The sequence below is a fragment of the Haliaeetus leucocephalus genome, unplaced genomic scaffold (assembly GCF_000737465.1).
Source record: "Haliaeetus leucocephalus isolate CR32 unplaced genomic scaffold, Haliaeetus_leucocephalus-4.0 Scaffold140, whole genome shotgun sequence".
Classification (NCBI taxonomy): Eukaryota; Metazoa; Chordata; class Aves; order Accipitriformes; family Accipitridae; genus Haliaeetus; species Haliaeetus leucocephalus.
Window position 1 is genome coordinate 15,812,046 of NW_010972576.1, and position 27,942 is coordinate 15,839,987.

Sequence of the window (27,942 nt, forward strand, 5' to 3'; positions counted from 1 at the left end):
TATCATAGACAGGTTATTTGTCACCTCTCTGTTTTGCTTTGTTCAAGTTTACTGCTGAAAAATTATTAGAAAGGATTTAGAAACTTTTTTTTAAAAAATAAAAGTCTCTCCTCCACCCTGGGGAAACACGCTGCTTATTTAATAAACTTCTTTTTCCCTCAACTTTATTCCTTTTCTCTTTTCTTCTGTCTTTTCTTCTCTTTTTTTCTTTCTTTTTTTCTTTTCTTTTTTCTCTTCTTTCTTTTCTCCTTTCTTTTCTAGAGCAGACAGGTACAAGAAGGAAGTTGTCTTTCATCAGCAGTCCTTTGAGATAGAGTAGAATTCAGTGAGTCCTCACCATGATAGGATCATAAACTTACTGGGTTAAACCAAGCTAACTTACCCTAAGCTGCCAAGTTTTAGCTGCACCATACATATATGTGTTTCCTTGTGCCATTTTCTTTTCTTATAATTTTGTTTTTCTTGATGACCCTGAGCTATAGCTGCTTGTTTCTACCACTAGTCAACCTTCCTTTCTTTTCTGGTTTTGCCGATATAGGCCTCAAAGAAAAAATGGCAGAAGAGCACAAAGTAGCTGAGGTACATGAGAGAGGACCAGATGATGTTCTGCACGTGGGAATGGCACTGGCCCTGCTGCATCCAGGAGAAGACCAGGTAATTGATCACGCAACCAATCAACATCTGAGTGATCTGCGACAAGGTGATGAACATGGCAAACTTGCGTGAGACTCTGAAGCCAGCAGCCCGCAAGGCATAGTAAGAGTACATAACGGCGTGTACTCCATAGTTCATGGTCATGAACCAGCCACCGCCAGCCACCATGTCCTTGTAGGAATACCAAGAATAAAGTAACACAGTAATGTGATGGTACCAGTGTAAGAAGATGAGCTTCTGTTTCCTAAGAATAATGAATATTGTATCACCTGTAACAAAAAAAACAAAAAAAAACAAAAAAAAAAAAGGAGGGGAGGAAAGGAAATGAGAAACATATTGAACAATTCCATAATTACTGCAGTGCTCTTTTCCCTTTGCTGTTGCTGGAGTAGACACTATTTTGGAGCATGGAAAACCACCTCGGCTCTAGATCTGAGACCCTGTCTGATCTGAGAGCCAGCTTGGCTCCTCATCTCTGTGCAATCTTTGGAAAACCAACATATCCACATTTTCCTGTGTGGAAAAGCCCTGTTCGAAAACTCCACAGGTTTACTTGGTAGCCCTTTGCTGCAAACATAATCTCTGAAAGTCTGACGTGAGGTGGGTGGATGTACATGTATCACCTCCAACTGTGAGACTGTCCGTTATATACTGTGACTAGAAGAGAAATGCAGCTCGACAGAGAGCAGAAAGCCTGAAGAAGAAGCAGCACGGTGTCCTCCGATTCAAATGCCTACCTGCAAACTGAACTTAGTTAAACTCAGTAGCGCCTTTTGAGCTACTATGCAAAAAGCTATTGCATATGCAACCTGCAGTACTGAAAGGCATGTAATTGCCAGAAAAAAATGGTTCTAGAAAGAAATTTGGTTTATGTTGAAATGCACATCCTTTTCTGCAAAAACATGTTGCTATTGTAGAAAAGTAAATTTTATCCCTCTTTCCTGCTTTTTTCTTCCTTCTGCTTCTCACGATTGCACTGGGCATCTCAATTAGATATATGTATATATGCACACTACTTGTTTTCTGTTGTTAAAGACAGTTTCCAAAAAGGTCCCTGAGTTTGGAATCTGGGGACTTATTTCTACGTATTTGTATCCCAGGAAATCCAAATCATGAATATTAGTGATGGGTGGAACCAAAACTGCACTGTCTGCACAAGGTCTGTAACAAGCCGTAATACTACTGTTTGCTTCGTTAGCTGCAAGATGTTGACTCACATTTTAATAAGTAATCATATGTTCAATTTATTGTTGCTGTGCAGTTCTAGCTGTTTTTTTTCCAGTTTTAACCACTAAATTTTCATGGGTTTGCAGTAATTTAAGCAGCAGGAAACCAAGGGATTCTGACACACCAAGGCAACTGGTGTCTCTCTCTTTCCAGTTTTTATGCTGATGAATTGCTGTCCTGTAATTTGCTGAATCAAATTCTCTGCTGAAAGGTAAAGACTTATTTTTGCTGTACACCTGAACACAGTAAGTGCTGCAGACCTTTGAGGTTTAGTAAGGGCATCCTCTGAAATGAAAGCTAGAGGGCTGCTGAATCGCTGCCTCCTCCTTCCCATTAAAACAATCCTTTCTTCCACTAATAAGCCACGGGACGAGAACACATGCAGACTGGCTATTAAGTTGGCTTTGGCATGTATATCATAAGTATCCTTACCAAAAAAACTGCTGGAGAGACAGGAGTTTATAAGAATCAGGACTGGAAAAGCTAGGGATATTATGGGAAACTGGTTTCTATTTGAAGGAAGCAGACAGCCACAGCTTTCAATGTTTAGGGAGGAAGCACTTTACTGTTCATAACTGTACGCCTACATGTGTATTTAAGGACGAATGCTGCAGAATGGCGGCAGAACCTGACTCAAAGCTTCTTGCTGACACAGCTGCTGTAGCCCACCCTTCAGTTCTGTACCCATGGGGTGAGTGACTGCTGATTACGCTACTCGTATTTGCCTACGAGTAGCTGAGGAAAAGGTATGGACCAGATTCCTCTAGCCTCTTGACTGCCCTGCTGTGTATAATTACTGCAGTTTATTCCTGGGCTGGGAATGGTCTTATTCAACTGCACATTTCTCTAACTTCAGCCAAGCTGAACTTAATCTCTAGAGACTAGAACATGCAAAGTTTGGGGCTGGTTTTGTTTACTCACTTTTCTAAGACTAAAACGTATTTCAACAGCACTGAGACCCTTCTTGTACTTCCTGCACAGACATTTCTGCTCTAAATATGCATAATGAGAGAAAGGGAGAGAGGGTACTCACCTAGTTCGGGTGCTTTGCTTAGCACAAATGCATATGCCCAGAATTTGCTGACAGGTCCAATGTAAAAACTCTGGTCACACACTGACTGCTTCAGGCCTTTGGTCATCAAAATGTACAGCATATAAGCACCAGTTCGAACAGCACCGAATATACTTTAAAACAAAAAGAGAAAATGAAGAAAGTTGAGTGGACACTTGAAATCTACATGCTGTCACTTCAAATCATTATGAGAAAAAGGCCAGAAATGTGCTGAAATATTAACTTGGAGACAGCCTTAAAGCTGGAGCAACTCTGCTGGCTTCTAGGAAGTTATTCTGAACTCAGATTTCTAAACTGGACTGCAGTCGTATCCCCTGGTGAAAGTCTGGAATGGTAACGTCAATGTTTTTTACTTCATTACTACAGGAATGATCTTTCAGTTTTCAGGAGCAGTGGGAGACATCTACTTCAGCTGAAAACAACATGCAGAGTTTTGATGCTGACAGCTGGACACTCCGAGAATCGAGTTCATAAAGAGCTGTCATCAACATAACATAATCGGGACAATTCCCTCTTCCGACTTCCTCGGGATTTCCTCTTGTCTCGCTGTGTTTGTTACACGCACAGGAGCTCTGAGCACAGACAAACCCAGGCAGGGCGCACAGATTTTGATGGGTGTTCTCAGTCAGGGCTGGTATTTTGGTGCACATGCTGACTTCATACTTCATCTCTTAACAGGTCATTGCTAACAGAGGAATCAACGAGTTGAATTGAATCGTAAACAGCAGATTCACCCTCACCTCATCAAAGTGAGATGCAAGGTGACAGTGTTCTGCAAATGAGAAACATCAAGAGATTTGCAGTGCTATTAATTAGTGCAATTACAAAGGGGATAGGTTCAGATAACAAAAGACATCCACCTGATGTAAGGAACAAAGGCTTCTGCCTCAGCAGTGAGGAGCTCTGCAGAAGGAATTGCCTCACTGTTTTACAGCAAGAACATGCTTGCCCACTATCTACCATTGTAGCTTGTTGGCCCTTCAAAAGCTCTGATGAATACTGGGTGAAACAAGCAGCTTTCAGAAAAATAGAGCAAAGAAAGACCCGATCTCCTTTGGGGTTTAGTATATCTTACTTTATGCCTACATCATATATCCCTGTGCCTCTACCCAGCTCCATCTTATCTCCTCTCTAACTTCTTTGTGACCTTGTCCTACTCGTGAATCCTCTGGTTCCTGCTCTGCCTTGGTCTTTCGTGACTATCACATGGCTGCAACCAAACCAAGCAACTTAAAATTGATGTGTAGACACATGTGGACAATGCAAGCTACCATTTAGGCAAGGTGTGTGAAATAAGGAACATTGCATCTGAAATTATAGATTCTCTGTTACTTGTCCTTGTCTTGTGAAGTCAGTATTCTTTAAAAAATGTGTTTTAAAATCATCAAGGCAGCCTCAAAAGTTGAGGTCTATGGCAGTTCTTATGTCACTTGGTCAGACTAGAAGGTTCAAGTAAGCTTGACGAGCATAAAAACTGTGGACCTAACTTTTTATATTTTTTGCACAAAGTATTTAGATTTCCAAATCTGCAGCATTGATATACCCGGTCAAACCTGCCTGCTGCTAAGGAGCAATGCACCTTGCTCTCCCCTGTCCACTGCACACACTCTGCAACCAAGTGGAGCACCATGCTGCCTGGTGCTCTTCTGGCTCTGTCAGTGGCATCACAGGAGGGGCTCTACAGTCAGGTCACACCTGGGGAGAAGTGTTACGTCCTGGCTCCTGCACCATTACATTTTGATGCCTGAGGTTTCCCTATGCCATCAGGAAATTCAGACAATAGTGAGCACTGAAGAAGCTACTATTATTATCTGCTATTTGTACGGTGGTATTTGCTCATGGGCTCTACTGCCAGATGAGTCCTCTTGTGCTGTGTGAACCCCCCCCCCCATCCTGCTGTGGAGTTTAGCTGAGTCTGGGTTTCCCATTAATACTGCCCAAAGCAATGCACATATTCCCAGGCTTAGGCAAGATAGCTATTGCAGTCTCTCACGTTTGTTCATCCACCCCTGCATGCAGAAGAGATAGTGCAGTATTCTTCGCATCTATGCAGACCATCGTGCATCCTCTCTGTGTAGGGTTTTTCCCTCCCAGAAATGCTCTCTCATTATGCTTTTCTCACGTCTTTCGGGGATCGGTCCTTTTAACTTGGCAGAGAGTGCCAAAGCCCGCAGGAGGAATTTTCAAATGAGGTGCAACGCATTGTGTCTTCTCTCTGGCATTTAACACATGCCCTTTTTTTTCTCAGGAGTAGCATTTCTCATTCCCAAGAAGACAGGAGATCCTGACAGAGATGTGATCTGATCACTTCCTGAGGCAGTGAACTCCTCAAGCTAGCCAGGGCAGGCTGCTGCTTGCTCCTATGTTTTGGGTGGTGGCAAAACTGGGTGGAGGAAGATCAGGCAGAATATCTAATGCTACACTGGTTCTCCCATTAGCAAATACCTCAGTACTGACATTAAAATGGAGGAAAAAAAGGAAATTTTAAATTATGAAATTAAATAGCTGCAAGCAATACGCCTTTCCTTGTACAGAAGCTGTACTGTTTTTTTAAAATATCATTTATTATTAAAGTTTTAAAACCAAAGAGAATTCTGTGCCATGAACAAAAACTCAGATGAGACGAGTGCTTGTTTGAGCAACAGGCAAACACTGACTTAACTGAAAGTGGTTGAGTATGGACACCCAGGGATTTAATCTGGACTGATAACAGAGCCAAAGAGTATTTGCCCTGTGGGGATTACAGAGTTTCACTTTTCTGTCCTTGAGATTATCATGTAATTCTTCTCATCTTTCTGTTTAGCAACTACTGCAGAGCTCTCCTTGGAGTGCATGTGCACACACACTCACTCACGCTCACACACTTTTCTGTAATTTCACAGCACTGTGGCTTCCTCTGGTTCCACGACTCTAGAAGAAGTGACTCCAGCTACTGCTCTACATGGTGTGAGTCAGACTAATCTGAATTTTTTTATCAGTAAAAAACAAGTTACATTTTTGCATAATTCACAAGAGAAGGCTTTATAAATAAAGAGGATGGCAAACTGGAAGTAACTGATTTGATTACCTAAATAGATGCCACGAGCAGGTAGCTGTTTATGAGATATGCTGCATGCCAGAACACTAACTTGCCAACAAGCACATGCCACCGGAGACAGAAAAAGATCTAATGCACGCCTGCAAATGTGCCTTGGACCCAGAGAGCCAGGACTGCTTTTTGTGCCTCTGCCACTTCATCTTGTTTGTTCTGTAAGGTAAGATCAACCAACAAATTTCTGTCTTGCAAAGACATGATGAGCAGCAGAGTGATGACATTGCTTGCTCAGTAAATCACTTCTGCTTCATTTTGTCCTCGCCCTGCTCTCTGCTGTAGCTTTTGTGAGGTATTGTAATGAACTGCTTACCAAAGCAGTCTGTCTGGTGGGAATCATCTGCAGGGATTTTAGAAATAAGGTGGCAGTGAATTACTGTACAATTACAGCCTTTTGCAACTAGAGACACTGATCAGAAACAAACTGCACTGGTTAATGCAGCTTTCTCATCTATTCAGACTCAAAATGTCCTACATTCTCCTCCCTTCAGGCAGTGACTTCTCTGGTAGACTAACAAATGCCCAATTGATATTTTACTGTCCATAATACGATCAAAATATATCCGTGAGTAAAATAAAAACTAACACTTTTCCCTCACAAACTTGTTTTCAAACGAGGGCCTCAAAACATTTCATGCATGCATTAGGTACAGCATTAAGAAGGAGGGAAACTGAGGTCTGGGGAGCTAGCTGATGGGAAAACAAAGCAGGCATTAGTGGCCGAAGCCTATTACTGCTTTCTGTTCCCTCCAGCCTACTTACCAGGAGGGAGTGAAGTACTTGTTTCTCAACCTGAGAGGGCAGCAGGTACGTCAGGACTTCAGTTCAACCCCAGCTGCCACTGTAGCAGGCTCAGCTCCTTCTCACAGTGAGGAGGACACTGCTCATTTTTGCTAGGGCTGCTTTCTATGCAGACCCATCCCTGCACTTGGCTCCTGGCACCTCTGGACATCCCAGTCCAGGATCAACACTGCAGAATTGAGCAGCAAATGTGACTTCCACATAAAAAAAAAATATATATTAAAAGTTCAGCCCAGAATATAGCAAGATTTTCTAAAGGATTTTAGTGCTGTGATAATCGCAGAGTGGAAATTCTCTGCTCCAGTTTAAGTCTTAAAAAAACCCTTAAACTAACCAAACACACGATGCAAACTGCCTGCAGAACTAGGTGAAGATGGCACCGAAGGGGATAAAAGTCTTGACTATGGCTAAGGTGAATGTAAAATATGTTAGCTACAAGCTACATGTCAAAAGTGGAGTATCTTTACTTTCAAAAGCCTGCCATCCTGCGTACCAGCAGAGAGCAGCAGGAAGCCCGTAGACAGCAAGACCCAGCTGTGCTTCGCAAAATTAAGGGCTGGTAGGGACTTCAAGCAGAGCTCTCCTCATCCAGGCCCACAGGCTGTTCAACACGGCCCAAACCACGAGTGCCCAGCTGGTCTAACCAGTCTCCAAGGTGCCAGACTATCCTCTTCCATGGGTGTGTTGGGCTAGTCCAGCAGCGAGCCCACCGGGTACATAGCCAGAGCTCCCATGGGTCCAGCTCCCAGCCTGGGGCCTGGCTGGAGGAGAGAAGAAATCTTAATTCTGCCCCAACCTGCTTACATGGCGACTCACAGGAGTCCCAGCAGGTGAGTCTGTGCCCCGAGAGCACGGGGGGATGGCGGAGAGCGCGTGGTCCTCCTCTGCGAAAGCCACATCGAACAGACGGTGGTCCTGGGAGAGCAGCCGAGATCACCTTGCATGCGGAGTCACAGCCCCCAGACTGCAGCCTGCTTGTACCGTAAGGGTAACAAAAAAAGGAAGCAGGTTTTTTTGTGTTTTGGGCTTTCTTTTTTTTTTCATTTTAGCATGCAAAATATTTACAGAGGAAGCACTCTGAATTCAAAACAAATGTTTAAAGGTCAGCAGATGAAGAACGCAGAGCTTCCTACACCTTCTTTCATGAGAAATCAAACCGCGTTCACCTTTCTGTTCTGCTCAGCAGGAGTATTTCAGTGGTCATATCAAGTTTCCCTTCTGCTGCTGAAGAGCTGGTCTCTTAACACAATAGAATGGCCTTTCTGTGCCCTTCCAATTTAAAACACACGGTCCTCAGAAAAAAGGAATAAGTTGTGCTGCTAATGCTGTGGCACAGGAGCGCGGGATGCACAGCGAGCCCTCGGACTGACAGGTCAGAGCGGCAGAGTGGTCTGACAGCACGCCTGGAGAACGCAGTTCCTATAAAAGGGCAACAGAGTATTCCTGTGCTTAGCCAAGCAACAGAAAACATGTAAAATATGAACCAATACTGGGAAAATGCACAGAGAAAACATCTATAAGAGAAACAACTCTCTGAACTAAGTTTCTTGAAAAGAAATGCAGCTAAAGCCACCTTCATCAGAACTCCCCGACAGGGCCGTTATCCCCAAATCAGTAAAGAAACTCAGAAACTCCTGGTACTATCAAGCAGCATGGACCAAGGTGGGTGCATCTCCATGTGAAGGAACGTCTCACATCTTTCAGCCATTTGCTCACCGTGCTCTTTGATTAATTCCTAAAAATAAGTTTGTAACATGACTGGTAGGTTTGTTTTGTAGTTCTTTGGAAGTATTTATACAGCTTTTCTTCTCCACCTGGTAAGGGCGAGCTTCTTTCAAATCGCTCTTACCTTCTGCAGTCTCGTGAAACGTGGTTCCAGAGTACCAGTCCACCAACGATACGCGCCAAGTAGATGACACAGCAGGGGCAGGGCTAGGTGACAGCTTGCTTTAGAAACTGATGGATTTTGTTACTGGAAATTAAACTGTTTCGTAGGAGATTTCTATCTGTCTCCCACAAAACCCCGCTTTGCCCATGTGAAAAGGAACAGTAGTTTTGGCTGACTCAAAAGACCCAGAGGCACCTCTGGAGGAGGCAAGCGTCGAAGGGGCCGCTTGCCTTGCAAACCAGCAGAGGGAAGGGATTTTTCCAATCTTGCCACAGAATTATTTTTTCCTAGGTGACTTCAGACAAAGTTGGCAGACCAGTGCTGGAAAATGGCCCTTTCCAGGGAGGAAACGCACAAGGATAGGTCCTTCATAGCAAACAGGGCAGGAATTCTGGGAACATGCATTTGTATGGCGACCGCACACTATACATATAGCTGTATCATAAGAAGATATACCTAAACTACTTTCTGTGTAGACAGGTGAGGTAGTCAGATCACAGTGTGCTTGCTGCTTTGCTGCTGCTGTGGTGATTATACTATCAAACCAGTGGGAAAGATAGAAGATTTAATGAACCGTTGGCCTGCTCTCAAGCTAAAATCTGTGCTTACATTTTGCAGATGCTTCAGGTCCCGCAGGAGCAGAGTACTCTGGGAAATTGCTAACCTTTGCATCAAAAAGAGAAGACCATCAAACAAAATTTTAGCAGCTAAATCAGAAGGTTTATGGGAGTCTGCCCTCATAATCTGTAAAAAAATATGAAATTGTGTTTTCCCCAGTTCTCCTAGGATGTGGCTGTAGTGAGGGTATTTTCTTTATATAGTTGAGCCAAAATGAAAGGGAATGTCCAGGTTAAAGTGTTTATCTGGGTAGTGTCAAATGAGGAAAGGATATTAGGGTCTAGTTTGTGCTGACCACAAACCAGGTCAACAGCCTACTGACTTTTACTGGTGCCTGGGTGCTTATTTAAAGCCTATTGTTCCAAATTGTTTTGTGGGTAGACATGCCAGACTGTTTCAAGGCTGGGAGAAGAATTAAAACCATAAGAGTAGCCTCCCCAAGAGGCTGCCCAACAGAAACAGCATTCATTCCACCGCAGGGAGGTGACTGGCGAGACCTGCCATCACATACCAACCTTCCAGCATACGGAAGCAAAGGGCAAGTGAGAATTATGTTTCCTGGCTAATTAAGTTTCCTTAAACTTAGGAGTCCATGGGCACATGTTCACAGAGAGTGAACGCAGATCCTGTGGGCCCCCCTTTTTTCTGGGGGGGTGGGGTGGACGTGTGCAGGAATGTAGCAAAGGAGCAGCACAACCCACCAGAATTTGCAATTGCTTTGCTCTGCCTTCTGACACCCAAGCTGCTCCTAGGTGTTTGTGGACTGGCTAGATTTCATTGCAGCTGTTCCTCCCCCTCTTTTTTTTTAAAAATGAATCACCTCTTAACTCTTTTCATGGTTTTTTCCCAGTGATGTGCACATTCATCCACATCTGGCCAGCTATGCAGGAGGAAGGGAGGAGCAGTACAACCTCCACTGGGCAATGTGCAATACGTGATGGTGCAATATTAAAAAAACGTTGGATGTTCCAGATGGAATAAATTCTCCAAAAGAGAGGAGGAATTAATTAAGCCTATGGCAATTTTAATAGATAGGTTCACTAAAAGATTGTCAGACTACCTAAATGTTCTCTCAGATGTGACTCCTGTCTTAGTTTATATTGATTGTATTCAAACGCAGTTCCATAAAATGGTGGATCTTCTTGTATTTAAACAGGTGTAGAAACTATAAGGTTGCTTTAGGCTCATCTTTGCAAAATCATGGTATTCTTACTGTACAGTGAGAAACAATACACTAAAATCCTGATCATTAAGTACAAATGAAATGTGGACAATGACTGAAGGATGCCATTTGGCTGTTGTTCGGTAACCTACCTGGAATTAATGGCTCTTATTTTGATCTCAAGGAGTTAATGAGAACTGTGGCTAAGTCAGTGCAATATGACATGTCCTCTAATCTCACAGAAAAGCAGCCTACAAAAGGATCTGGCACCCAACATCCTAAATAGTCAATGTGACACAAGGACAGCCTACATGAAATATTCATATATATTAATAAATGACTAGAAGAACCAGCTTTGTAAGTCTGCACCTGGTTATTAAAAATATTTTGCTAGGTTTATGGAACTGAGGGTTACATTTTCCAAATGAAATGAATCAGTCTCTTGGTCAGTGAAGGATACACAGTGATACGGTATTAATCTAAGTGATAAAAAAGTTTGAAAAAGAATAGTACTGACTGTGGATTTGGTCTCTCTTAACTCTAAATGTAACATTTATGAGGCATTTTACAAGCATTTAAAAGAGAAGACTTCTTAATAGTGAGTTACCTTGAAATCCTAGAGACACTTGTTCAAATTAGAGCTGATGAACTTAGCCCAACTGTTATTTTTATAAGAAATGGCAAAGCAAATTAATGTAATTGGGCTTTTGTTTCATCATCCTTCAACATTCCTGAAGTGCTTTCAAGCAACACCAAAGTTAGGGGTGGAGAGAGGGAGACCCGACCCTGCAGAAAGACTGTTCTTACAAAACACTTGTAAAGCACTTCCCTGTTTTACCTCCCAGAACTGATCCAGGTACCTCCCCGGAAGACCCTGTCTCCTCATCAAATCCACTCGTGATGAAAAGGACATCTCCATTCTCTCCACAGAGCAGACCTTCCTGTTGCCACACCAAAATTTTGGTCTTGCCTGCTTTACAACAACCAAGTGACCTACCACCTCCAGCTTGGGCTGTCCCAGAATTACCAACGCCTCAACAATATTCAGGTCAGCAACTGCTTTAGCTCAGACAACCCTGTGTGAAGAACTGCTAAGTACAAAGCTGTTTCTAAGCGGGGGTCTCTTCAGGTTCAGACCTAACTTCCTTCAGACTTTTTCTGTCCGTGTTGGCAACTCCAAGACCCTTAGCATTGTATTTGTGAATATTTCACAGTCCTTAATGGCCTTTACTCTTGTGACAGCTTCATAAAGTAGCTAGCTAAGCGTAAGACCCATTTCAAAGACAAAGAGGTGAGGCAAACAGAAAGTTAAGTGTCCTGTCAAAAATCTGTGTCTGAGCCAGGATGAGAAATGCTGTGCAACATCATGAGTTGTGGTTCAGTGCCCTACCCATGAGGTCCGTTTGATGCAAGCAGAAAGAGGTCTGACCTCACTCTGTAGCAGTGAAAACAGTATTATTGAATTAACAGTAAACACACTCCAGTAGGAGGAATTTTCTTCAGAGTCCTTTGACCTACTATAGATTTTCTTTTCACTTTTTAAAGTTACCTTATAAACCTTCAAGTCCCAAACCCTCCATCTTAATTACCCACGGTACACCTATATCTTTAAAGATAAGTCGTTTATAGACATAAAAGGTGTTACACCTCTTAACACCACATTTTCATTGTCTACACATCTGATATTTTGGCTGCATACTTTCAAGACCTAAAAATACAGAGTGATGTGCAGAGAGATACAGTGCAAGTTTACAAAGCTGTGCTGTCCTAGAAACACAAACAGCTGAAAACTTCCTGACCTAGTCAGAAGACTAGGTAAGAGCAAGACGTGCCTTCCACAGACTCAGTCAGACTCTTGCTTTCCCCGTTTTCCCTTGACATATTAGGCAAATACCAGGGTGGATTTGGCCTGACACAGTTGGACGCAAGCCACAGAGAATGTGAACCTACGGAGTGACTTTTAAGAGCATCCCTGCTTCTATTTCCTCCCCACTGTCCCACCCCTTGAATTTGCATAGGACCAGACCCCAGCAGCTGACCTTGCCATAGGAGAAAATATTTAGATTCTTCTCCCTCGTGGAATTTTTGCAGTTGTTCTAACTATTGTAGTTGTTTTGTATTAATGCTCCCTGCTGATCCCCTTACTCGCACCAGTGAACTCCAGAAGAAAATCAGGTATGGATCAGAATCCACAGTGGGGGGTGCCTAATTCCTTGCGACATGGGCAGGTACAAAAAACACACTAGTGAGGTGGAAAATTCAATGCCAATATTCTTAAGAACTCCTGTTTTCCTTTACTAATGCCCTCAGTTGATAAAACTACAAAAATGCAGGTTTTAATCCCATTCAGCAGGAACTGATTCTGTGGGAAGTTAATTTTAAAACTCTTCTATCTACCCAAGTGTATGAAGGAAAAGCCTGAAGACCTAACCAGTGAGTCAACCATGGACAAAACCAGAACCCTAAACTCTCACTGTAAAATGAAAAAAATCTCATTATTTCAAAGTCAGTCTTGCAGAGGACTGCAATGCTTGTTTGTATGGAATGCTTGTATGCAATGCTTGTATGTTTGGGATTTAGGACTAGCATGACGTTACTGTGCACCTAAGTTGAACTCCTTTCTGACCCATATTGTTTCATTTCACTGGGAAAAAAATCACATTGGCTATCATTTCCCCATATTTTCCTTTAACAAAACTAACTTCAGGCACAGATGTGAAAACATGTTACCGAGTCTTCTCTGGTGCTGATGAACTATGGTAACTATTTACATGCTCATTCTGTCTATAGCAATTTTAGTGTAAAACTAAATTTTAGTATAAAACTGTAAAATCAGAGAAGGAGGTTTGTGCTACCATATTTTATCCCTTTGTAACTGTGTTTAGATAACCACATCCTCAGTTACCACAATCCAGTTGCTAGCAGGTAGTTGAAAGCACAGTAACTCCCTTGAGCCTGTGTCCTCCAAGGCCTAGCCTATTGATAAAATTATTTGGGACCATTACTTATTCTCTTACAATGGGTGGGAACAAGAAAAAATTATGGGAAAAGCACCTTGGTCCCATGATATACCTTTTTCCCATGGTAACTGAACACCTTTAAAAGAACATTTTCAAAAATTAACAAAAAGTCATTTAAGAGCACTTACGTTAATCTCATTCTTTAAAAAGAACACAGAACTCATCCTCTTCAGCCCATGTGTCTGAAAGGCCGTAAGGTGTCTATATTCTTCAAAATGACTAAACTACTGTAATTAAGTGCACAATTTTCACAAATTTTTTTAGACTAAGAAATGGTTTTAGCTTCCCTGACTCCCTGAAAGCTTGAAATGACTAACGCTTTTGTTCCCACTTGCAATTTTACCTCTCCAGCTGAGGGAACGTGATATTTGAAAACGTTCATTTTCTTCGATGAAGTGTATGCGATAACTATCGATGGACACCCTCTGTGGCTCTTCTCCGCTTTGAGCTCCTGTGTCTGCGCATCCCACAGTGAGCTCCGCTGGTCCTCCCGCACTGGAGCTACTCCACCACTCACTCCGCAGGCAGGCTGCTGCCTCCACGTCCCCGCTGCCTGCCCAGTTGTGCTGATTTGGCTGGTTGCATGGCCGTGCTGTTTAACTAGACTGGTGAATGATGCAGCTAAAATAGTCTCTCCTCCATTTCTTTTTTTTTAATGACATGATTTCATTGCTCTCAGTCACAGCAGGGCAACGAGGCTGGGGAAGGCAGGAGTCATTCCAGACAGCCTTGGTACTACAGAGTTCAAAATGTGGCACCATGCTCTGAGCAGCTGCTCTGCTCTGGGAAGCCATTGAAAAGGCATTTAAGACAGTGGTTTGCAACTCTCTGTTGGATCTTGTTTCAAATATGGTTCCTTCAGAGCATTTAACAAGCCCCAACAGCAAAACCTTCCTTCTAACGTCTTGCTGCCCAGCTGCTCCTCAGCCTCTCCCCCTGCCCATCTCCTGACGGGGAAGGAGAACACATGTGTCTTGCAGCTCACCCACAGAGTCCTCCCTTGCCCTCCTTGAACATGACAGAGTCTCATTTAGGGTGGAGTCCAAGCCACGGTATTGTTAAAAAACAAAGGTAAGAAAAGGGAGAGATGAGGAATAACATATGCTTTTTTCAGCGTGGCGCTCGCTTACCCTGAAACCTGGTGGTCAGCAGTACTGGAATTGTTTTATAATAGGGTGCTCTAGCTCTCCATACTGTGTGTGAGCAAAAGTTGTGCTGATCTTTGCAGTTTTTATCACTCTTTTTTGGCAGAAGACCTTCCTTTGCATAAGTTCACGAATACTTTGAGGTTTGGGTTCAGTCCTACCAAAATCCCAAAGCAAAATTGAGAGAATTCCCCTTCCATCTCTAAAAAAGACCCCCATCACTGAACCAAACACAGAAGCCCTGCTTTTCAGACCTTTCTACTGTATCTGATCCAGATGTCTCTCTAGTAAGCTTTTCAATGCAAATCATTTTGAGCTTTCAGTTGGGACCAAAACCTGAAGCCAGGCCAGCTCAGAATGATTTAAAAATTGTGCAAATATTTGACATGGCTCTAAGAAATAATATATCATTTGTGCAGGTTTATATATCCATAAGCATATGCATACATGCCTGGGTGGTTATTAGTTTCCCATGTGATAAATTTTGGGGAGGGAAATGAGGTATATTAAAGTGACAGCTCGCTCTGTGGTTTTCAAGTGAGGGCAGATACTGTGCTCCTTGCATCAGTCCTTTTTTTTCTCCTTGGCAATAAATCCCTCTATGTGGTGCCACTCCCTTCAGCCCTTCCCTCTTGTCAGCAGATTTCCTAGTCACAACTCACCTGGCTCCCAAAACCATTTCTTTGTCCTTTTTATTGACGAAACTGGAAAGAAAACCAGGCTTAACTTATTTCCTTCCCTCTCCAGGGACCTCATTAAGCACACCCAAACAGTGACATCTCTGCAGGGCTCTGGATCAATGGACACTGTCATCTGGAGACTTTAATCACATTAACACCACAGCAGAGTAAAATCCATCTGATTCTCCCTTGCTAAAGTGGCAAGCTCAACACTTCGGCCAATTGCTGCAACTTCTACTCAGAAGCCTTATTTATATGTGTGGACAAAAATCAATCTACCACAGCTACTGCTTTTCAGTCCCCCCTCACGGAGCCCGAATTCCCTCTCCAGGAAATGCAATTTGATCCCCCAGACCTGCCTTCTTTATGATTGGGATTAGCTATATTCAGACAATCCTGAGGAGCAGAGTACAAAAATGATCAATAAAGCGAAGCTTCGTGAGCCGGTGGAAGAACCTGCACCACTTACAAAGCATAGCAGAAAAACAAATGCCAGGGCTACAGTCCTACAAGTAGTCTTTGCAACAGAGGAGAAGATAATTGGCAGAGGTAAAAAGGGTTATACTTGCAAGGAGAGTCTTACACAGAGCACTCAGTGGCTATACAAGGCCCATTGGGTTTTGGTAGAGATAAACAAGGAGCAATGGTCAGGCTGAAGGGCAGTTGCACTCAATCATTACCCTAGGAACATGAGAGAATAGCATACATTGCTTACAGGGACACCTGTGTAACCATACACCATTGAAAAACATGTAACTGTTTTCTTTCAATGAATGAAAAATAATTTCTCAGCTCCCTCCACGCATCCCTGCATCTCATCTGACTTCCAAAGAGTCAGTTACAACCTAATCAATAGTAATTACCTATCACATGGTTTGCCCTCCTTCATGTGCTGTTACCTGACGCTGCTCCCTGATTATCTGGCACATGGAGGGTAGGAACTTGCAGGAACAATATTTCTTGACAAAAGCTGTTATTTCTCGAGCAATAACTCACTCTTCTATCGCTAAATAATAATTGGACTTCTGTTGCAGCTGAAGATCCCTGGCACCCTGTGAAGGCTGTATACTCGGTGAGATGTTCTGTCAAAAACATTTCCTAGTTCTTAGATATTTATTTCATCAAGTTTGGACTGTGGCTAAATTACTAAAAAGAAAAAAAAATATCAATTTTCAAATTAAGCCCTGTGTTTGGTGCAAAATCTCATAAGAATTAAGGAATCCATCTCAGGATTTCTAAAGTAGCCCATGAGGATTCATAAGCACAGTGTACCTCTTAAGCAATCCTTAATGAATGCTTCAGGGGCTTTTGCACTTGTTCCTGTGTCATCACTGAAATTATTCTCAGCATCCAACATTATCTCGAGAAAATTTTAGAATAACTGTAATATTGCAGTGATTTAAATGATAACCCAAAGAAAGTAGCATATCTATTTCTGCAGGATAAATTAAAGATACTTACAGGATCAAATGTATCAAGTTGTTAGAGTAACTGTCATGTAGAGCATTGAAATGTATGTATTCAGGAGTTTGAAATTATCCTAGGCAAATAAAGCCAAAAAGTAATAAAGTATAAGATTTAGCAGAGAATCAAGCCAACCAATGGAGCTAGCCATCACTAAAGCTGTAAAACAGGCAGATAACAAAGTAAGCAAAATCTAAGTTACAGAAAAAGACTAGCATTTGACAGAATAAAGAAGGCTTAAAGAAGCCAGAAGTTTTAATACAGCTGTAATGAGCTGCTCAGATCTGTAAATTTAATGGCAATTACAGGCCTGGAGCCATTGATCTTTCTTTTTCACTCTGTCCTCCCCGGGGCAGTAGTCCTGCAAGCATCTAAAGAAGTTCACATCTCAGGGATTCGCCTACAGTTGGTAAATAATAAATATATTTTATTTATTCAGCAACCTAGGGAAGATGTTGAACGGTACAGGCATGAGGATGCACATTTGTTCAGAAGAAGTTAAACTCGTCGCAAAACGGTGACTTCGCTTAACCATGGCTCGACACCCGTATGCACCCCTGCGTGTGAACACTGCTTGGTTTGGCAGTGTTTAACAAGCTCATCCACAGATGCAACGTTGGATTTGATAGCTCATGCAAGATAACACCTCTCAGTGTTTTATTCCCACTGTCTCCAACCAGCACAAGCTGTTGGGGACTTACTCAGAAGAAACTACATGGAGATTTCTGTTCCCCAGGGATTTCTGCACGGAGGAGGATCTTTTACCAGGCACATGAACCAAGTACTGAGGCTGAGTAAAATGCAGAAGTGCCGCCCTAGGGAGACAGATGGGAGGTTTGATTTCTTTTGAATAAATTATCTATTTTCTCTCTAGTACAGTTCCCTTCTTAAGCCACCAGACAGATGTTCTTTATTCCTCAAATACACTTTTCAGTCTGCTCCCCATTTAAAATGGCGAGGAAAAGTGTCACTCCCAGCAGTCTCTGCTTTGAGTACAACATTCATGCTGAGTGGTGGCCTGTGAGGGCTCCCATGGGCTGGGACAGGGTAACCTCAAGAGAAAGGTAAAATTCAAGGTGAAAAACTGAGTGTGAACACTCTCATTGATTGTGAGAGTGGGGAGGGAATAGGGGCAAAAACGAGAGCAACAGCTGCTTTCCAAATAATGTACTGAATTCACTTTGCTAAGATGTTCGGTTTTCCAGCAATAAAGACAAGCAAGCGAACAGTCAGAGAAAAAAAGGAGAAGTTTTTAAAGAAAGGAAGCCCAGCTTAGCACTGAAAAAAGAGATTCTCATAGGAATTTTTAGCCATTCCTATCCATATCTCCAGTACAGTAGCATCAGCCAGGTCTCACAGTGAATCCTTGGCTTACTTTTAATTAGGCCTGATTAGGTAAAAACAGTAAAACCAATTTACATTCAAAATTACTTTGATGGACACAACAGAGTCCACAGCAGTAACAGCAGAGTGAATGAAGACGTGAGATTTCAGAAGAGGATGGGCACAGCATTTTTGTCACATGGCATCAATTACAATTCTGGGAATTAAGATACCTGTCGTGGGATGCTCCTCCTACTTGGAATAAATAAGGTACATATTGGAGATACATCTTCGTGACAGTACTTTATTGTTCTTAGTCTATATATTTTTATCACCTCTACACTGTTTTTTTAATGGCAGCTAGCATTTGTTTTGCAATGTATGAATTCACCCTACATAGCACTGTTTGCATTTCCCTATAGGGATTACAGTTCAGCTTACAGAAAAGAACTTTTTCTTCTTAAACTGTAAAGTCTCATCCAAGGGATTTTTGTCTTCTCTTCAACCATTTTGAACTCCTACTGTTCACTCAACTTTCAACTTTTGCTCCTAAATGGTAATTAAAAAGACGTTTCCAGTATCTGTTATATAAGAAAATCAGATAAGTCCTTAAAGATGAACATGGTCCTATAGAAATAAATTGTTAAGTAGGTATATATTAAGCATTTTACTAATTTAGGTTCCGAGAAATGTCCTACTGAGAATATGCATTAATGCTTTACAAATATAGGGAATGTTTCAAATGGAATTCACTTGCTTTTAAATTTATAAGAGAGAAGATTATTACTTCACCTTAAATGCTGCTCATTAATTTTAATGTTATTTGGCAAATATCACTCCTTTCAGTAATTCATTTTCTCTTTGAATGTACTGTCAGGACCTTTATAAAATTTTGGAGTATTTTAAGATTTTGATGGGTTGCTCAGCAACATATGAAATTAAGTTGTGTTTTAATCTCCAGGGCAAGTATCTGTGAATGGCAGCTCTTGAGATAGGATGTAAATTTGAATCATTTTTCATCAATTTTCCTACTTATAAGCATGATAACTAGAATGCATTTCAGAGTCACAAATCCAAGCAATTGAAATCCTTTCTTTAAGCTTATGTTTAGTGTTTTCCATTCAGTTCAGCTCAGGACTGAGTTCCTCACATAAAGACGTGTTTCGGACTGCCTTGTCAGGAGCTCTTTGCGGAACAAGTGCAAACCCTTCTATAAAATGCTGCTGTGCTTGCAGCAATAAATCAATTACACCAGTTTCATAAAAGCAAAGTGAGTCACCTTCTTCCAGTGAGCCTTTTTGGTTTTGTCTTTCAAATATAAGACCTGTTGCTGTTGGGATACTTCGCTTTTGAGGCTCCAAATAGCTTTGTGGCAAGCAGCTAGTGACCTTCCAGCTATGTTTGATACCATTTCTTCTACTTTGAGAGAAACTGTGTCCCAGGAAGAAAGACATTTGGAAACCTTGTATTGACATCAACTGAGTTCCACCACTGCTACAAAGCATAGCTGAATTTGGATTAGAATCCAAGTCATCTCAGGTGATGATAATAGCGTTATGGTTGTGTGATTTGGCTAGACAGAGACAAATCCCTCCTTTCACTGCACCAGTCATGGTTAGGCTTAGCCTCTGCCTACAAATGATTGCATCACATTGGATGTTTTAGCTTCTTCGTTTCCTGTACTGACGTGACAGTATTCCCTAGGGAAGACAACCTTTTATGATTATTAGTTAGTGCTTTGACCCTGAGACTTCTGTTGGCAGCCCCTTAACGATGGAGAGCAAGTGAAAACAGTGCCATGCTGCTGCCTTGTGTTTAAGCTCCTTGATAGCGATGCTACCCTTACACAGACTCTACAGCCTACAAAAATCCAGCTGAGATGTAATGAAAACATGAATTAATGATTTCATATCCTTCTGTGAGAGTCCTGGTCTCAGCTTTGCTGGTTCCTAGAGATGCCAGCATGACACTTCTTTTAATATACTCCAAGTAAAAAATTCAATGAATGACCTAACTTTATGTTCAAAGTGGCATCAGTATAAAACTGGCAACTCAGATTCAATGTGTTTTTGCAGATTTTTAACCCCAGGAAATATTCAGAAATACAGGGCTGACTGTCACTTTGATGTGTAGGTGAATCAGCAACAGTTTCCTTGGGGTCTTACGAGACTGAAAAACGAACTTTTCTGTCAGCTTCCTAACAGTGGGTTCCTGCTGACATGGAGCAGCACAGAGCTGCTCCTCCAGGACGTCAGTACATAACCAGGCTGGGCAAAAACACTTAACTGAAGTGTGGAAAACAAAACAAAACAAAAGACCGAAAACATTTCAGACACCAATAAATCTTCAATGCTTGAAATAAGTCAACAAACCTGCTAGGAAGAAAAAAAACCCCAACCCAATAACCCAAGAAAAATATCCTGAACTAATTTCTCAGCAAAAGATTTCAGAAGACCATGTTTTCACAGTGGTTTCCAAGTGAAAAGCAAGATGTACTGTCATTGCTCCTACAGAAGCTTTCACTGAGAAGTGGTAACCTTATTCCAGAGACAAAATGTTCAAAACTAGTTGATGCTTCCAAAGGGAAATAAAGCTGCTTTTCTGCCTCAGAAATCCTGCTGGCTGCCAGTGTTGACACAAAACTCACTCTTGACCGAGCTCCTGAATGCTCAGCAAGCTCAGTAGGGTGGTGTAGTTGTTTTGTTTATTTATAAGCATGGCCAGTTTCCTACTGTAGCTGCTACCACATTTAAATGATCTTGGCAAGAGCAAGGCGTACGGGATACATTCTGAAGAAGGACCATGTCATTGCCTGGCAGACAATTTCCTTTTTTTTTAAGCCCCAAACACATCCTTCCAGCCTCTGCTAAGTGTTATTATTTCTGCGGATATTTGAAGCAGGTAAAATGGTAGGAGAGCTAGAAGGGAGATAAACAAGGAGTGTGGAAAAAAGCCTCACACTGACCTTGAGGCAGAATACTGAGGGCTCTCCAGACAGGCTTTTCTTCCTCAGTACAACCACTCATGGCAGACAAACACATTACTTAGAATTTCTGCAAGCTATTGTAAAAGTCATAGCATTTTAGCATCCCAGAAAGCCAAAGAGGAAGTCTTTTTAAAGTTAAGGATCCATAGTAAGTCTACAGGCAGAACATTGGCATCTAAATCTATCTGAATTGACCTTCAGAGGAAGCAGAAATGTCTTTCAGGCCAAGCTTATGAAAATGAACCACCTAGTTATGTGAGGAGCCAGAAAAAAAAAATCCAAGTTACTTGGAAAGTTTACAGCATTCAAAGTCTAATGCAGCTTGCTAAGAGAGTCAATAAGGCTGGGAATGACCGATGGCCCTAGAAAGGACAGTGGTGGTGAACACCAGGAAATGCATGTTCCAATTAACACTTTTTATAAGAAGTCTTCATCTCAAGTTTTAATGAATATTCTGCATTTCCTCTGTTTTCCAGGCAAGAAGTCAAGGGGTTTTGTGTTTGGGTTGGTTTTGTATGGGATTGCATGTTACTATGGAAGCTACAGAGGTTTCATGCTCTGTCTTACTGCAAACATTTTGGGTCATTTTTCCCCTTCCCTACTTCACTCTTCTGCATACTACTCAGTGCCTCACAAGAGCAAAGCTTTCTAAGCACAGACACACCATTTTCATAACCAACTGGTCCCCACTAGTAAATCCAGCAGCTTAAATGCTCAGTGCTTCTGTGTAGTCCGAACACCTCACACTCCTGTTCATCCCTCCCTTCTCAATCCTGCTGTCTCATTTCCCAACGTGCAGAGGAAAGGGTGAGTTCTGCAGTGCTTGGGGAACACTTGTCCCTGAACAGTGCTATTTGAACTGATGGAGAAAGCAAACCCTGTAGTGGTGAATCCCTCTCAAACTGCGCCCTTCTGGCCACTGCTTCTTATCTGCACAAGTAGAGCTCACCTCAAGTGCCTGCACCGTGGGGCACAGCAAGAGGTGGTCTCTGTGGCAGATTCATCCTGGCAACTTGTAGCTTCAAAAACATGAAGTCCACATTTTAGATTTCACCTGGCATCATCACTCTGGAGCTCACGCTGGCCATGCGTTAGCTATTTCATATGATTATGATGGGAAACTCCAATTAGCAAGTAACGAATGTGTTGATTTTAAAGTCCACCTAGACAGCACTTTCAGTGTAGTGTATATTCTTGCTATTCGTTGATCAGTGCATTGCTTATGATTTGGGGAGGAAATGAATTAGTGAAATTGCTTAAAAGCCCCACACTGTGAATGTCAGCCACAGACCCATCTCAAAATAATGTGATTTTAAAATTCATCCTAGACACCTTCTGCAAAGGACAGTTCTGAAATCATGCTTCCCCCCCTCTGACTGGGAATTAAACTACAAATGCTTTGCGTAAGTCAGCTAGTTTCTAGTGTCTACATTCAATAAGAAAGTGTCATTGGAATATGCATTTTGGGAACCTGCTTGCTACAAATCACTTTACCAACTGATCCACAAATGACATGCCATCTAGGAACCACTTCAACAGCTGCTGAAATTCAGCTGTTTCTGGAACAAACGATGACAATTGCTTACAGGACCCTAACAGCAGAACTATGTTAGACATGCAGCCACCAGTACAGCGCCAAATGCAAGCAGATGAAAATTATAAATTTTCACACTGTTAGAACTTGCTCTCAGAGTTATCCAGATTGCTCAAAGTTTTGTCTGCACTAGGCTTTTTTTTTTAAAGTTATCGATGAATTATGAAAACCAAGCCAACATAAAGTTCTTCTGTTAGCATGTCCTAGCTGGATGAGACAACTTAGAAATATAATTTATTTTTACCTGCCAGAGTTTTAGAAAGTGTCAATGTGATAGAACAATTTTGGGCAAAAAAAGCAAAAACCACAAAAGAAAGCAAACTTCTCCATTCCTGCTTTATTTTACTCTGTAGAAACTCTCTGCTCAAACTATTCCCATCCTGTGAAAAATCATGCACCATTCACAGCTGCTCAGTAAGCAAACATGTTTTATGTACTTGTGAACTAAAAAATCGGTAATTATTATATTGATATTAGAAAAAGATACAGGTATCAATGCTTGTTTATGGTTTGCAAACGGTTTCTATGCTGTTGAGTGAACTATAACTTACACTCCCAATAGGGACTGAAATAAAGGATAATCTTCAGGTCTTCTGTGTACTGTTATTAGTATATTGTACCAAAAGTTTGTGTGTTTGTTAGGGTTATTTTTATAAGCATTTGTTCATTTGTTTGTTTATCTTCAGCCTCATTAAAAATTAGCATATTAAGCAGATAAAGTGGATTTCAGGTTGGTCAGTTTTACTCCTGGCTTCAGCAACTATCCAGAATCTGAACCTGACTTTCCCCATACTCGATGATACAGAATCAACACACAGCTAGAGAGATGTGCATCACTAAAAAATAGCCTTTCCCTGTGGAGCCACCCTTTCGCTATATTCGCAAGCTCTTTGCAATGGAATAACCAGAAGCCAGATACTAGTTTCAATTACAGTGACCTGATTTACCTGTCATCTAAGCAGTGACTTTAGGTTTACCTCACTGTAATGGAGATGAGAGTCTTTACTAAATATTCCATATATGCAGCCATATAAATGTTTATACTAACTAGTAAGTGAGAACCAGACTAACATCTTAATGTGTTTATTTCCATTTGTCTATTCCATGATAAATTTATTGCAATGATAAGTGCTTTTTCTCATGTCTTCACTTTATTTTCACCTTTGTTCTTCAAGAAGGTTATTGATTTCTCTCCTCTTCAAACGCCAAATGATCTGGCAAGTCAAAGGGGACCATTTCAATGGTGAGGAGTGGATCAGGACATAACTCTGAATAGCAGAACTAAAGAAATGCCATTTCTGGGTGAGCCTGTTGTCACGTTAGCAGTGCTGTTGTATGTGAAGAACCCCAAACCCTCTTCACGTACTACTGTCAAAGGCAGTTGGTGTGAAGAAATGCCTACCTGAAGACGGCAAGGCTCAGGGACCAGAGCACTAGTGGTTTCCTCAGTTCAAATTTTGCTCGTTTGTTCATTAGGTGCCGACCACCAAATATAAAGGCAGCATACAGAGCTGAAAATAGGAAGGATTTCTTCCTGCAAAACAAAACCAAAAAACACCTGTCAAGTATTTAATTACTATTAGATACACAGCAGAGTCGCATCTGGACATAACTGCCAAGGGCTTGTTTCCTTGAAAGGAAACTCTTTTGAAGACACTCCTGCAGCCCGGTTGAGATTATCTTTAGTGTATGAACCTACATGCCTGCACATAGGGCCAGGGCCAGGTGCAGGCAAAGCTGGCGCTGGGGAAGTTCTGAAAAAGGACAGCCAAATTTGGCTCCCATTCTTCCCCAGTTTCTGAAGACTGAACTTCTGTGAGAAACAGAATAGATATTGCAGAGCCCAGACACTTTTCTGCAAGCACAACACGGTTGACACTTGAACCAGCTGATCACGTTTTGTAGCTCATTTATCTTTTTCATATCAATTTTTGTTTCCCGCAGGCTCCTTGCTACCTGGCAGTTTAGTTTCCCATTGTTTCCTCCAAGATGACACTTAAACTTGAGCACTGCAACACAACATGAAGAGCCTCATGAAAAGTGGAGAACCAGCGAGGAGAGGTCAGTAGCCCCATTAAGCAGTGACCCCATTAAGCAGCGTGGCATCGTCCTGCTGCACAAGGCCTGCCTGTGAATGCCAGTTCAGGAAATCCAGTGAATTTGCTGAAAGGTCAAGCAGAGCTCTGTTCAGGAACTTCAGTGATACTTTTAGAACCACAATTTTTATTTTTAAAACTGCCTGATAGTAGTCCAGCCAGCAATAATCAGCAAACATTTGAACTCTGCTACTATAACTCATTGTACATCAACCATTAGAGGTCAAAAATAGATTCAGCCTGGATTCCTTCCCACACAGCACAATATTACACTGACTAAGACTTAATGATGGACAGCATTAATGGTGGCCTAACTGGATGGGCATATATTTAGGAACAGATTTTTCTCTAAAATCTTCTCCCTTTTGGCAAGGGATATGTACAGCACAGCACAGTCCTGAAGGCCAAGCAATACGTGCAGAACAGTACAGCACAGCACAGCGCGTGTCTGCGCATGCTCAAGGCAACTGCTACATGGATCGCAAGCTTCTTGATAGACAAGGGTCTTCCCATGAGGTCCATGAAAACTAAGAAAAGCTGTAGTAGCACATCTGATTGGAAGTACGAAGAAAGCACATGCAGCCTTCACTGGAGATAAATGAGTTTTACATGAGCTTGAAAGCCAAGTAAAAACGAAGTCCAAAGAGACAAAGGCATATCAGTATGCCTGCAGCAGCACACCATTTTCTGCCCACTAGAAACTCCTCTGTTTCTATTGACGTGTTTATAGCTCTGTGTTGCAAAACATGGGTAATTGCATGAAAATCCAACTGGTGCTCTGCACTGAGAAGGGTGGAGCCAGTGCTTGTGGTCCCCTGGGTGAGCTTTAGCATCCGCACTGGCAACAAGCCCCAGGGTGACCACAGAGCCAGCACCCTCTCACCTTGCGCACTGAGATGGTCTAATTGCCATGGCAATGTTTATCACAACCGGGTTTTGAAAACCACAAAGCCTCAACTCTTATTCATCGCATAATAAAGAAAAAAGCATTCATTTTCACTTCTATGGTCTTGAATTTCACAGTCAGGGAAGGGGCAGAATTACCACATTTGAATAGCATGATTGCTGTTTAGCTTGGCTGGAGGTCAGTAAATATTTGTTAACCAGTTTGGATAGTGATGAACCACCTCAAACTTGCTCATACTGAACCACCTAACTGTTAAGATAAGATTTATAGGTTACGAGACAGGAGCAGACTCTCAGTGTGAGAGGTCGGACCGTGTTCCCATCTCCTTCCCTCTGCAGCCTCTTCAGCAGCGGTGTGCAGAGCAGCCCACCTCCAACCTGTGCGTGGGCGAGGGAAGGCAGAGGGAGTGTGATGGGCTGTACCACAGCCCGCAGTGCTGTCCTGGCTGCCCCAGGGCATCGGGAGAGACATCCGCTCTGCATGCTTCTGCCCTTTCGATCCCACAAAAGTCTGGGCTCACAGCGCCCAGCGCAGACACACAGCAATGCACACAACGAGGTATGGAGATACGCATACGCACGTAGGGCCTCTCAAGCCAGGTCCTGCGCAGGGGCCCCACAGGAGGGAGCCTGCAGCCCCACGCCACGAGGGAGGTGCAAACCCCCCACCGTACGGCACTGCACTGGGAGTCCCTCACACCAGAGGCAGGAAAGGTCTGTCTTGCACTGGTCCATGCAAGGAGCTCCACAGCAACCGAGAGCAGTGCAGGATGACATCTCGAGCAGGGCAGGATGGCATCTCTGTCCAGGGGAAAAAAACTGCGACAGTACCGCCACGCGGCTGCCAAGAGGACACGGGCTCCACGGGCTGGCCCGGGAGGAGGTTAGGATTTAAGAGCAGTAGCTAGAGATACTTTGCAGGAAGGCAGGTGGGCAGGAAGCAGTTCAGTTCTGGATCAAATACAGCCAAAACTTCAAAGTAATGGTTCGACTTCAGTTCCAATTCAAGAAGAAAAGACCAGTCTGAATGAGTTAGCAGCTCAGCTCTGTGCTCTGTTTGACTCCCTTCTTCCTGGGCAAGATACTCCATATTTACACCAAGTAACATTTCGTTTTGTTCCTTACTACTGAAACTATTTTTTGTGAGTTCAGTCAAGTCTATGGAGGTCAATAGTTCCATTATACTAATTAGAACAAAAGATAAATTTTAGGTCACTTTTAACAGCTTTGTAATGAGTTTAGCATTATTTGCAATGATGGTAAATGGTATTCCCACAGTATACAGCTCTGTATTGGCAGTGGCAGACACGAGAAGATTTGACTGCAGGCATGATGTGAACTGCAGAGAGCAGCTGTAAGCAGACAAGGAGAGATGCAGTTGTATTATCTCCTATCAGAGGTAAGCACAATACTGAATAATGATTAGGCTGATTTTGAAATCACCTCTCTGTTTTGACACCTGCTGACAACTTTTGATAACTTTTTGCATCCAAAGGACTTGGAATTTTCCCCTCTTTGGAGCATAATAATGGTTAAAAGGACTGGGTAGTCCAGATGATATAGTTATAAAGGAGTTGCAGAGGTATGTACTCTTAAGATAATCTGTTTAACTGCATTAGACTGGTATTAACCAGCTTCCTGCCAGTGTTTTTATGATGGATTTTCCTGAAAGGTTCATGACTACAGTCTGGTTCCTGGGCTGGTGACACAAAGCAATGGCAATCTGACAGCATTCAATTATATCTGATATGGTTTTAGCCAAAGGAGGTTAATATCAAATGAGCATTTTTAAAGACAGAGTTTTGGAGTTGTTCTGGAGCACTGTAACTTCTCATTACTGTTATCTGAAGAGAAACTAAATAGAGCAGAACGACGACAAAAAAAATTAACCTTGAAACTAAAAAAATAAAAAAATCCCCCAAAGTAATTCAGTAGCAGACTCACATCCAATAACTTTAACGTTAGCACATTCATGTGTTTGTCTTCAATTCTGTTCTGCAGGGTAACACAGTAGACATAAAGACAGGGCTGCCAAATCCTCCATATTTTTCTGGCATTTCTGTTTCTCACAGTTGTCTCCCACCTTCCTACATTTTCAGACTTCAGGGACTAAGTACTATCTCTACTGAATACAACTCCATGTTTCCCCGTCAAAAGTTGCCAGCTCTTTCCCCCAAAAGGGAGGCAGGGGAATTTTCTGGAGAACCTATAAAAC

The 27,942-nt window shown here is 42.2% G+C and overlaps 1 protein-coding gene across 1 annotated transcript; it reads right to left on the bottom strand.

The window, feature by feature from the left end:
* Window positions 1–225: 225 nt before the first annotated feature.
* Window positions 226–24,253, bottom strand: ELOVL6 (ELOVL fatty acid elongase 6). Its single transcript, XM_010586251.1, has 3 exons — window positions 24,128–24,253; window positions 2,915–3,066; window positions 226–923 (listed from the first exon to the last, which is right to left on the bottom strand). The coding sequence occupies exons 1-3, from the start codon at window positions 24,196–24,198 to the stop codon at window positions 499–501; spliced, it is 648 nt and encodes a 215-aa protein (XP_010584553.1). The 5' UTR covers window positions 24,199–24,253; the 3' UTR covers window positions 226–498.
* Between the last annotated feature and the right edge of the window lie 3,689 nt (window positions 24,254–27,942).

What these genes read in the sequence shown, in the direction of transcription:
- ELOVL6 (XM_010586251.1), bottom strand. Translation starts at nt 24,198, where the DNA reads ATGAACAAACGAGCAAAATTTGAACTGAGGAAACCACTAGTGCTCTGG. An exon ending in CTGAGCCTTGCCGTCTTCAG is followed by an intron (nt 3,067 to 24,127) that starts GTAGGCATTTCT and finishes TTTGTTTTAAAG; the next exon opens with TATATTCGGTGCTGTTCGAA. An exon ending in AAGCAAAGCACCCGAACTAG is followed by an intron (nt 924 to 2,914) that starts GTGAGTACCCTC and finishes TTTTTGTTACAG; the next exon opens with GTGATACAATATTCATTATT.